The 11,650-nt window shown below is 39.9% G+C and overlaps 3 protein-coding genes across 4 annotated transcripts; 2 read left to right on the forward strand and 1 right to left on the reverse strand.

Moving 5' to 3' along the window:
• The first annotated feature begins 140 nt into the window (after positions 1 to 140).
• On the forward strand, positions 141 to 2,580 carry alkbh6 (alkB homolog 6). The gene is made up of 2 exons (XM_069663492.1): positions 141 to 206; positions 1,256 to 2,580. The coding sequence occupies exon 2, from the start codon at positions 1,261 to 1,263 to the stop codon at positions 1,963 to 1,965; it is 705 nt and encodes a 234-aa protein (XP_069519593.1). The 5' UTR covers positions 141 to 206; positions 1,256 to 1,260; the 3' UTR covers positions 1,966 to 2,580.
• adat3 (adenosine deaminase tRNA specific 3) lies at positions 147 to 5,069 on the forward strand. Its single transcript, XM_069663491.1, has 2 exons — positions 147 to 206; positions 3,842 to 5,069. The coding sequence occupies exons 1-2, from the start codon at positions 195 to 197 to the stop codon at positions 4,889 to 4,891; spliced, it is 1,062 nt and encodes a 353-aa protein (XP_069519592.1). The 5' UTR covers positions 147 to 194; the 3' UTR covers positions 4,892 to 5,069.
• Positions 5,070 to 6,331: 1,262 nt separating this feature from the next.
• On the reverse strand, positions 6,332 to 11,611 carry ormdl1 (ORMDL sphingolipid biosynthesis regulator 1). Of its 2 annotated transcripts, none has more exons than XM_069663211.1 (4): positions 11,511 to 11,611; positions 9,885 to 10,064; positions 8,711 to 8,862; positions 6,332 to 7,248 (listed from the first exon to the last, which is right to left on the reverse strand). In XM_069663211.1, the coding sequence occupies exons 2-4, from the start codon at positions 10,056 to 10,058 to the stop codon at positions 7,113 to 7,115; spliced, it is 462 nt and encodes a 153-aa protein (XP_069519312.1). In that variant the 5' UTR covers positions 10,059 to 10,064; positions 11,511 to 11,611; the 3' UTR covers positions 6,332 to 7,112. The 2 variants fall into 2 exon arrangements, with proteins under 2 accessions (XP_069519312.1, XP_069519311.1); XM_069663210.1 differs by having other exon boundaries at positions 11,507 to 11,611.
• Between the last annotated feature and the right edge of the window lie 39 nt (positions 11,612 to 11,650).

Genomic DNA, 11,650 nt, shown 5'->3' on the forward strand with positions numbered 1-11,650 from the left:
GGCAATCAACGTTACATTTCTATTTGTCAAACATGTAATATATAGGCATATACTAAACCAATAAGTAAAATATTATTTGGTAAATAAAGCATGGGTCCAAAAAATGTGAGACTTTTTTCAGGGGACATTTTAGTCCGCTGCACAAGCTTGAATGCATGGAGTCGACTGGCTAACTGATTTTCAGCACAGTTTTAATGTCTAAAGAGGTAATGTAGATTTTTCTTGTCCCTCCGTCGTTAAAATAGATCCTTTAAGGTTTCCAACGGCTTCATTTTGTGCTGGTTGTGTAACAAACATGGCGCTGTTTCACAATTTAAATCAGCCTTTTCCATGTAGTTGGAGGTGCTGCCTTCACTGCCTTCACGGGTAACTGAAATGCGGGACTTCCGAGGAAAACGCACAAAAACTCTCGAAGAAAATAATATGTTGATGGGAAAGCTGGTAAAATCGGTGAAGCAATGGCTTAGAACAGCAAGTGCTGGAGAAAGGCAGCACATAGGCCTAAATGTAACGCTTGTTTTAACAATTATACTGTACATATAGATATTAAACTTGTGTATCAAAGCATTATCTGGCAACGGTGTCTTTGGGGACATAATATCCAAAAAAAACAACAACAAACTTTTAAAGCTTCCTTATGGCGATGTGTCCAACGAAAAGTTGGAAAATAATTCTCGTTGGAATAAATTATTAATGTGCGGTAGAATGTTCAAAATATCCATAATTTTGAGGGCACCATTATGTCCAACTCTAACGTGATTTTAAGACTTGGGTTTGTTCCGTTGTAGACTTGCTTTTACCGGAGGAAAAAAAAAAGACTATCTATTTCATACGTATCAGTGAACTCGTAAAGGATCATTCAATGTCTTAGACGCTCTGACCATTCTGTATTTCTGGTGTTATAGGCATAGAGGTTAGAGGTTAGGTTAGAGGAAGCTAAACGTTGCTAATGCTATCACCAAACACGGAAATGCTTTTAATTAGAACGTATTAAGACTCCATAGGTGTATTGGGGACGTCCTGCTGCTAACGGAAAGATACAAAGGATTATTAACTCATTAATTAGACCTGTACCTTACCTGAAAGTGTTAAAGCGCATTCTATAGATTTTAGTAATGTTTTATTCTTTTAGCAGTTCTCAAACATGGCTGTTGTGCACTTAAATTTCTGTTAGTCAACACCAGGAAGGTTAGTCAGTGTCAGTTTTTCTTTTCAATTAGGTTTTAACAAGCATTTCATGTTGACTTTTCCAAAGGAGACATGGAACACCCTGCTTGTAATTTGGAGGAGTTGAAGCAGTTTGTGGTAAATGGTGCCCCACCAACAGTGTATTACATCCCAGATTTCATATCAGAGGACGAGGAGTCATACCTTCTACAGCAGGTGTATAAGTCTCCAAAAACTAAGTGGACTCAGCTGTCAGGCAGAAGGCTTCAGAACTGGGGAGGGTTACCACACCCCAAAGGCATGCTGGCAGAAAAGATTCCTGACTGGCTCCAGACATACTGTGGGAAAATTTCCTCTTTAGGTGCATTCAGTGGCAAATCAGCCAATCATGTGTTGGTGAATGAATACAAACAAGGAGAAGGGATTATGCCTCATGAAGACGGCCCTCTGTACCACCCTACTGTCACCACCATCAGCCTGGGCTCTCACACCCTCCTTGACTTCTACACGCCTATCAGCAGCCTGGAGGGCGATGCGCCCCAGTCAGAGGAAAGCCGCTTCCTCTTCTCCCTGCTAGTGAAGCCGCGCAGTCTTCTCATCCTGCAGGATGAAATGTACCAGCGTCTCCTTCATGGCATCCAGCCCTGTGGCCAGGACACGCTGACGGACAAGGTGGTGAACCTGACTGTTGCTGGGGCCCTGCAAGGAGAGACACTGACCAGAGGCACCAGAGTGTCCCTGACCATCCGACATGTGCCTAAAGTTATGAAGACCAAACTTTTTCTGGGGAGGAAATAAAGAAAGACTGCATGTTGACACAATGTTGTCATGATAATTCATCCTGTGTTTGGCACTGACACAATCAAGCATAATTAATAGGAGTCTCCTCCACGCTGCTGTATGAATGATATCTCACATTTGTCTATAATGGATCACTACAAGCCTAGTTAAAAATGTGTGCTGCCTCCTGTGATCTCACTGTACCTCTGGATCTTGGATGATTTTGAGATCTATGTAGCAAACATCTGTCGTAAAAATACTGTCTATGGTTAATAATTGTGTCTTGAAATGTCTTAAAAAATCTTTGATCAACTTCAAAACAATATAAAATACAAGGAAGCTAAGCCTACAGTACATGCGCTATTCAGAAGCTGAACTCTTAAAATGTTCTGTATTTTCAAGTGTATGAAATCATTACTCAATTGTGCAGACATGAATCAGTATTTGTTTAACTTTTTTCAGCACTTCCTACACAAAACGGATTATTGGTTCTGCTTTTTGTATACATTGTTTACTTTATGGTTATATGTAAGGCCTACAAATAAAGGTAGATGATATACAAGTGTGCCCAAATATATGTTGCTTTTAGCTTTTTATGGGTGTTTTATATCTGCAGGTACATACATTATAACAGTAATGAAATGCTGCACTTAGACTGTAAAGTATATATTGGACATAGCTCTTTAATACACACATTTAAGGATTCATTATCAATGAAGGAGAAATGGCAAATAACAATTATACTGTTCATTTGTAAATAACTCTAATGTACAGAAGTCTTTTGCATCATAACTTATTTTTGCATTTAACTTTATTCTGGCAATTATGTTCAATATGTCTTATTTATTGTACATATAAAGCACATATTTGACGTTTTTTCTTACTGATATTTTATGCCATATATTTCTCTATGCTTTATCTGTGTCAGAGCAACTGTAACACCAGGGGATATGCAAGTATTTCTGATTCTGATAACAGATAACATAATAGATATTAAAACAAAAATAATTCAGCATTATATTGCCCCCTCTAAAATGTAACTTCCCTTCTGCAACAAGCATGCAAATGCATTCAAATCAGATTGGTTCCAATTTTGAATTTTGTTGTAGAAATTGAGAATAATATAATAAACTCCTGCACCAGACTTCATGGCTGAATGTTATCTACTATCATTAAATAGCACATCCAGTGTCCACTCTGGTGCAGGTGACACACCAAAGTAGACCGTCTGTTACGAGATCACTGTTATCCTTGAAGTAACAACTAGCTGCTTCAGGTTTGGAGTTAGAAAATCTGCAGGCTGATCTCTGTTAAGTAATATACGTACATAACACATTTTTTTCTAGAAGACAATCTGTCATTTATAAATATTGAGTGTCTTACAAAAAAAGAATTTCTTCTTAGAAGCATATGCTGTTTTTCTTTCAGTGCGAGGACTAAATGAATTCAATGTAGGCTCTTTTCAGCAATTTTCTGCGGTGATATTCTTTATATGCATGCAACCTCATCTTAGCTGAAAATACTAGATGCAGTGTACCATGCTGCCATGTGATTTCCTCTGCACGCCTCATGGCAGCTTATTTAAAAAAGTTGGTTTGTCCTACTCAGACAACCATAGAATGAAACATTGGTACGTGTTTCTTTTTATGGCCATTCTGTTTGTTCTTTTACGTGAAACTGAATTTTTGTACCTCAATCTGAATATTTCTGATTTAAAAAAAGGTTAAAAGGTTAAGTTGAAAATACAATGATGCAAAGCAGCAGAGCAAACATCATGGGCTGAAGCTGTTGTATTACATAGATCAGGTAGTGTCTGAATGGCTTTGTCATCAAGAGCTCTGCCCCCAACATGCCCTGACTTTGTTTGACTTTGGTGTGAACTCATATTTCACAGGAGAACAGCAGAACAATGGAGCCACAGACCAAACGCTGGAAGGGCTCAGAGTGTGACACCGACTCCTGGGTTGCTTATCCTGTACTGTCAGATGAGCAGTCACAAGATGTCGAGTTAATAGAGGCATTTGCTGCACCCATTGTCAACAAGAAAGAGACGTCTCGACTGGTCCGGGAGCTGAACAGCCTCTACCCGCTGAACGGCCTTCAGCACATCAAGAGGGTTCGGGCGGTCAAGGAGAAGGGCAGCCCTCATCCTCTGGAGGTGCTTGTGTGCCTTGTTAGTGAGGCTCCAGATGTGAAGGTTGGCAGCATCGACTCTCTGCTCCCCTCAGATGGAGTTAGATGTGACGGATTAGGTGAACCTTTTATGGTCAAGGTCCCTGCACGTCCCCCTTTGACCCGACCCCAGTTTGAGCTGGCGAGCAAGCACTGGCCCACCTCCTTTCATGAGGACAAACAGGTGACCGTTGCCCTGAGAGGAGAGCTCTTTAGTGCACCTCAAAAAGCCAGGATGCACACATACATGATGTCTGCTTTGACTGCTGCCAAAGCTGGGCAGGAGTTGGGCATGGAGGCAGTGGGTGCGGTGGTGGTCGACCCAGCATTGGAGAGAATGATTGCAGTGGGTCATGACTGCAGAGGAGACCATCCCCTTCACCACGCAGTCATGGTCTGCATCGACCTCGTGGCTCGGAGTCAGGGTGGAGGATGTTATCCTTTTGACAGATACCCAGCTTGTACTTTTTCTGCATCAACCTCAGGTAACTTTCAAAAGGGTTCTGATGCAAAGGCGAGCTCTCAGCCGTACATCTGCACAGGTTATGACTTCTATATCACCAGAGAACCTTGTGTTATGTGCACCATGGCGCTGGTACACTCCCGGGTCGGTCGTGTCTTCTATGGCTCTGCCTCTTCTGACGGGGCCTTCGGGACCAAATATAAAATCCACTCACAGAGGGACCTGAATCATCGCTTTGAGGTTTACAAAGGAGTCCTAGGCAAGCAGTGTGAGGATCTGAACAGTTCGGACAATCAAAAGAGAGTTTAAAGGAAAGTAGATAATGAAGGGATCAACTTTATCAGTGGGCCTGTAATCTTGTTCTTGTTATCACAGGTGTAAGTACAGGAATACATCATTGTTTTATATGAGCATTTCTTTTACAATAAAGTATTTTAATCATGTGCTGGTCGTGGTTTTCAAAGGATTTATATAGATGAGCACAAGCCTCCCCCGATACTGCTGACATCCTCTAGGTGGTGAGTCAAGAGGAAGAGCTGCTCTTAGTGAGTAGGTCTAAATCAGGGAACATACGTGTGAACGTTTGTGTTTTTGTTGTATTAATTCAGACTCAATAAAGCTCAATAAACTGAACTGTAACTCATAATTCAGCATTTAGCTGCAGATTTGAACCTGTTCACTGTGGACTAGTTCTGGGCATGAAAACTCTGCATTAGCTGGAGGAAAGTAAAGTAATATTAGCCACATTTTATAACTGCAGGTGTAGACATTGAGATGTCGTCCCCTGCCAACAAAGAAATAGATAGCCACGGCATTTTTACACGTGTCTGTTAGAAGCAGTTTAACAGCTGGAGTTTTTCTTTTTTTCATAAGCTGATGGGGTTTTTGTATGTGTGAGGTTTTCACATTAACAGCTGTAACCACCTTCTAGCTAAAATAAAAATTTCCCACTGCTGAATTCACACTTTCACAAGTCAAGTACAAAAAACGTTGCAAGCAAATAAATATATTTTCTGCAAGTTGGACAGTGTGCAGGAGTTTACTTGCAATTTGTGCAACGGATTTTGCAAAGGATAGGACGTATCTTTCCTATGAAACAAATGTGCAAAGTTTTTCTCTACATTAAATGCACACTAACTAAATTGCTTAGTTTGTGGATGTACAACGGAAAAAATATTATATAGCAGTAAGATAAGAGAAGCTACTCATTTGCAGCAGGAGGCTGGAAATGCAGGTGGGAAACAATGGCTGCATAAAGTTATCAGAGGGATTATTATGGTCCGGAGCAACAGGCAGTAGGCCTCTGCTAATGATTTAACTAATTCAAGTGATCATTTTTATGCCTTGCTTTTTTAAAGATGACATTTTCTTGTTTAGAATCTGACAGTATCCTGCAACTTGCAAAGCATGTCAAGTTAGTTTTCCAAGTGTGCTGTGATTTTCTTTCCAAACTTCATGTTATTTCTTGGCAGTTTGTTGTTATACTCGACGATTGCAGCTGTGCTTTCTTCCATGTTTTAACACACAGTAAGGCAGGTGTTATCCTAAAGCAGCTTGGATTTGCAGTGTTACTTACTCTCAAGTCAAAAGTTTGGTTCTAGTTACAGCCCAGCACTCTGCTGTCAGTATTTATATGTGTAAAATTCCCTGATAATCTGAGAGAATCCTCGAGTTAACTGGCTTTTGCTTTTTGGAAAGTATCCAAAAGTCTCAGCACAGTCCTAAATACAATGCACAACAGTGACACACTTGGAGGGCACCAACATTTTAATAAGATTAAGAACAGGAAATATCAAGAGTACTACGAGCTACGGCCAAACAAAGCAGGACTAGCTGCCTTGATGATAGCAAAAAGTCATAATCTAAAGAGAGCATCTACATGAATGTAAGTTCTTCACACACACGACGGACCTCTCAGTAAACACTTAACCTGACAACAATTATTTCTCTCATTTCTACATACAGGACAAAACATTCACACAAAAACTGTACAATGAAAAAAGCCTGCCCTTTTCTGATTGACATACAAATGAGAAATGATTCACACGTCAAGGAAATCATGCAAATAAAGAAATGATTCAATTTTTCACTTAGCATGAATACGTTTGACACCCATTACAAAATGAGAGTGTACCAAGAAACACTGAGCCACCCTTAGTAAGTAAACATCTTTGAAAAATACATCTGGGACATCTTTGTGGCTAGAAACAGACTCATACTCACAATTTGTGTTGCCATGTGAACTGGAGGGCAAAGACAGGAAAGAAATAAACTCAACCAAAAGCCTCACTGTCGCCTGGGCCAGCCCAGGTCTATGCAGGCCAAAAATACATCATTAAATATTCACGTAAGTTAGTAATGCATATGGCATCCTGTCACCTACAAACTTACTCCTATTTTTTAACATTTCATCTTAAACCTGATATATCTAAACGACAACAGTGACATTTACACAAACTGTACAACTTCGGCATTTCACGCTACACAGGACTTAACTTCTGCTGCTACGACGCACAGCATTTTCAATAACTTAATACTTGTTAATACCGAACAGTCTCACTCCGTGTAGCTGCGGCAGCTTTGGGATCAGGACGCTCAAAAGTGAGGCAGTGTTTATGACGAAGTGTGTCGTGTCATACTTTGTGTAGAAACTTGCCAGGAAGTATCTGTGGAGCCAACAACAAACAGACCAGTTAATTAAACAATAATCCCTCTAATTAAAAAACAGGCAGTTAAGACAAAACAAAATGTGCAGAACAATCAACTGTGCAAGGTTTCTATATAGTTCACCATTTCAGTTTCCAAATCTATTCCCTTAATGTTGTTGTCATTAGGCCTGTCATGAAAACTACTTTTGTTTAACAAAACACCTGCCAAGAAATAATTGCAATTAACAAACTTATGGTCATTTTAAGACGACGACTCATTCAGCTTGAACCAAAATATGTTGCTACATTAGAGCTGTGCAGTGCAGCTTTGAAACCAAGTCCATTTGAACTTAATCCTCATATTTTCTGAAGGAATTATGCAACCTTTTAGCCTCAAGTAACACGTCATCTTCACTTGGTTAACTTCATTTTGTGTGTATTTGAGCAGCTGTCTGAGCCCAGCCCACAGTGAAACTCTGACACACATAGCAGATGTGAGGACAAAGGCAGTGTTGTAAAAAAGCTTAAAGCTAGAGTGGACAATTTGACATAGAACTTTGTCTTGTTATACTTTGTGAAATTCTCTTATCTTATTCAAACAGCCATCATTAAATGATATGTTCAAACAATAAAACAAATCAATCCTGCATCTCTGGCTGATAAAGCCTGCTATAGATCCGTTTATTTAGCCTTTATGTATAGATCAGATGGCCACCTGCCTGTCTACCGAGAATCCTGCCGACCATTTGCACCTTTTGTGCATGAGCAGAGTCATCCACAAGCTCAAGCTAGCGAGTTAGTTGATTAACAATGGCAGAGAAAGGCAGTTGGATACCGTTAGCAATGACAATGACTTTTTACATTGCAATTCTGCTACAGTGCCGTAACTAGGCTCCGCTGTAATGCCACCATTGCCAATTTACATTGAACCACGCAACACCGACGTAAAGCCGCCATGTTCCGGCATTGAGGAAGCAAAACGTGTGCGAGTTGGCTTCACATACACACGCGGCGCTGTGCCGCCCCGATAGCTCCGTCGCTATTTCGCCTCTGTTACCATCTCTGATGTTGGCTCAGAGGCAGAAAGACTACACCCCACCATTCTGCCTCTGTGCGTTTTACACAGAAGATGAGACACAGGCGTAATAATCCTGCCTTGAACTGGCAGTGTAAAAGAGGCTAAAGACTCTACAGGTTTTTTTCACTCACTTGCTTTCCAAAGTTGTCTACCCCAGCTTTAAATCTTGCATGGGTAAGTCTTGTTCAAGTATGCTATTGACTTGAATGTTGATGACATTCTTATGTAAATACAGCAAATTGAACAAAAAATAAATGAGGTCATGTCCATATTTTGTACAATAAGTCGATAACGTAATTGTCATGACAGGCCTATTTGTCGTTATCAATAATAATCAATAATCTTTGAATGATTAAGATAATGAAGAATGTGTGAATAACCAAGGATTTTTCTAATACATACAGAATGATTGGAGAGATGGTGAAGAACTTTCTAGATGAAGTGAACTGCACGCCATAGTCCAGCTGTTCCCAGTGTGTAAGAAGTCTGGCTTTTCCTTGGTCAGGGGTCTCAAAGGGTGTGCCTTTCACTGCATGCATGAAGACATACATTCCCTGCAGAGACAAAAACACAAGCTGTGGTGTTGTAACAGTGCAGTGTATGAAAAACAAGACCATAGCAGACTGATTAGTGATGGAGGGACTGCTTTTTATCTTGTTTTCTAGATGCAAAAATACTGTTGTCATCTATCGTTATCATTAAATACTATGAATATTATATTGAAAAGGGGTACTTAAACCATTTCAATTAGACTGGTGCAGAGATTTATTTTCCACCCTGAAAATGAATTATGTAAATTCTGGCTGATGTACAAAAATTGGCTCAAACTAGTGAGAATAAAAACACTATCTTTGGGTCGGCGCCTGAGTTTCTGTGTCTGAGCTGCAGAGTATTTAAAGCAGTCAGAGAAGAGGGTGTTGATGCGGGTTAATTGCTAAGCTTTCTATCTTTGGGATGATGCTCATTTCCAATTACATGCCACCAAGTCAAAACACAAGAATGCAGCTTTAAATTGAGACCCTGCATTACAGAGGGAAAAGTAATAAAACTAAAGCGCTGGCATCCAGCCAGGGCATAATCAGCACACTGCTGCTGTATTGTGTGAAAACAATAGGCTATAGTTGACCTCAGTGGTTACTGTTAATAGCCTTCCGTATTGGCCGTGATACAAAATCCTTGTTAACTACTTCGAGCTTGCACAACTTCATGATGTCACACACATCTACTTTGTTTCTTTATTGAGGCCAGCCATGTAACAATAAAAGGTCAGTTTTCGCTACAGACCTAATGGGTAGTGACGAAATTATCATAATAGGTCACGCATCAGGCTGCCAGAGTGACAGCCTCCCCAAAATAGAGGCTTCAATCACAAACAGAACAGGAGAGGCAGAAGGTAACAGACACTCGGCTGTTAGGCCACAAACCCATGCAAGATTCATTTGGCTACGGAGGCTGCAACTTAATTTTCTTATACACCCTTAAAGCAAACTATTATTTGTTTTAGTTATTTGAGAGTCATTTGACAATAATCTAATTGACCTGATTAGCAGCAGTGACAGTGTGAGAACAAACTTACAAAGTTGTGTATGACGTTAGTGAGAGTCCACACCACTGGCACGCTGAAGAAGGGAATGCTCAAGAGCACAATGTGAAGTATGCCAACACCAAGTGCATAGGTCAACCAGATCCCTCTACTGTTCATGACCCGAGTGTTTGGGTTCACCTCACTGTGTGCCACACCCACATTCATTCTGGTCTGTAAACAGAAAAAACATGCAGATATTCAAAACAAAATGCATCAGTGGGCCCCATCTGGATGTTCTCTTTCCTTCCCCATAACCTATTTAAGGAAGTTCCCTTCAAAATGTAAAAAGATAACTCAGCTTACAGCACTGAATGTCTTGGTAATTTGTCAGGGTAAAAGATCTGTTCTATTGATCTATTCACTGTAATGCATTTGGAGTTTTCCCATGGTCTTTGTTACTGCTCTAAAAAAACAATTGTGGCCTTTTGCAAGCACTTGAAGAGTTACAAATGTAAGATCAATGGTTATGCAACGACTCATTAACTAAACTTGACTTAATAAAAACTATAACAGTTACACAAGCTCTGAATCCTACAAATATGACACTTCAATTAAACACCATAAATATGAAGTGCAGAAAAATGCAATATATACAATTTTCTATATTTTTATTTGAAGATGGAAATGATACTACCTAAGGGCCATTATAACACTTTGTCCTCCCTGCATGTCTTAATGTGATACCAGAATAAATTGTGCAATCTAATTACACTTTGCCCTCTGGTACACTTTCAGCTGCCAAGCTGGATTAAAGAAAATGAACAGGGCTTAAGTTGCACCCACATAAGGCAATGATGACTTTCTTCTTCTACATTCCCAAAGCCTGATGCATGCCCCCACTCAGCAGTCAATTACATTTTTAACATTTTTAACAGCCAGATTACATGGTTATTTTTTTGTTATTTTCAGTTTTTGTACAATTGTTCTATTGTTGATGAGACTTTCAACCTTTAATTGATTTGTGACCCAATCTCAGGCTCAGTGTAACATTACATATACCCTAACATTTGACCAATAACTGTACACAGCTGCTCTTGTGTAACATGAAGTTATCTGCTACATTTTGGATAAAGTTGCTCTTTTCATCTGACACGTACAGATTTATGGCTGATCCATGAAGTGAGAGATAATGTCGCTCTGATAACAGAACTGATAACAAGGCCTATTACTTGTAGGAGGTTTCTGCAACTACCTGGATCACTGAGACAACAGGAATGAATACTTAGACAAGATTTGACTTACATACAAATAATAAGTGCTTTGGTGCTTGAACTACTTTCACTGGCTTAGTCTATTTGCTGATAACTCTGTGGCTACAGCAAAATGCACGACTGATAAAGTACCTTGAGAACAAAAACACATAGTGAAACAGATTGAACTGAAATCAGCATTTCCTTTAGATTTAATGTAAACCGATGGTATCTGTTCTTAAATGTCTAGCTTGCCTTGCAAAGTAGATGTGTAAACATGAGACGTTCCTTAACATGCTTTCGTTTTCAGAACATAGCCCGGACCAACCCTCCACTATTCTAAACACAAGTTGGTCAGCGTTATTACATACATAAGAAACATTAAGTAACGTTATGTGGTTAAAATGTATATAAAACACTCACACACCCAGCGTTGCAACCTCACAGGTAGAAACGAGCAGTGGAGGTATTTATAGAAACAACTGCTATGGAGAGAAATGGTTTATCTCCTTGTTGATGTGTGCAGTTCACGAGCGCAGACAGGCTGACCCGAGCGGAAGTAGACGT

This window comes from Semicossyphus pulcher, unplaced genomic scaffold (assembly GCF_022749685.1).
Source record: "Semicossyphus pulcher isolate SPU_LCO1_2020_fin unplaced genomic scaffold, fSemPul1.0.p SCAF_15, whole genome shotgun sequence".
Taxonomy (NCBI): Eukaryota; Metazoa; Chordata; class Actinopteri; order Labriformes; family Labridae; genus Semicossyphus; species Semicossyphus pulcher.

Bases quoted from the DNA above. Each gene is read 5' to 3' on its own strand.
- alkbh6 (XM_069663492.1), top strand. From the start codon at position 1,261: ATGGAACACCCTGCTTGTAATTTGGAGGAGTTGAAGCAGTTTGTGGTA.
- ormdl1 (XM_069663211.1), bottom strand. From the start codon at position 10,058: ATGAATGTGGGTGTGGCACACAGTGAGGTGAACCCAAACACTCGGGTC. The intron at 8,863-9,884 runs GTAAGTTTGTTC...TTGTCTCTGCAG, and splicing joins CTAACGTCATACACAACTTT to GGAATGTATGTCTTCATGCA. The intron at 7,249-8,710 runs GTATGTATTAGA...TTGGCTCCACAG, and splicing joins ACCATCTCTCCAATCATTCT to ATACTTCCTGGCAAGTTTCT.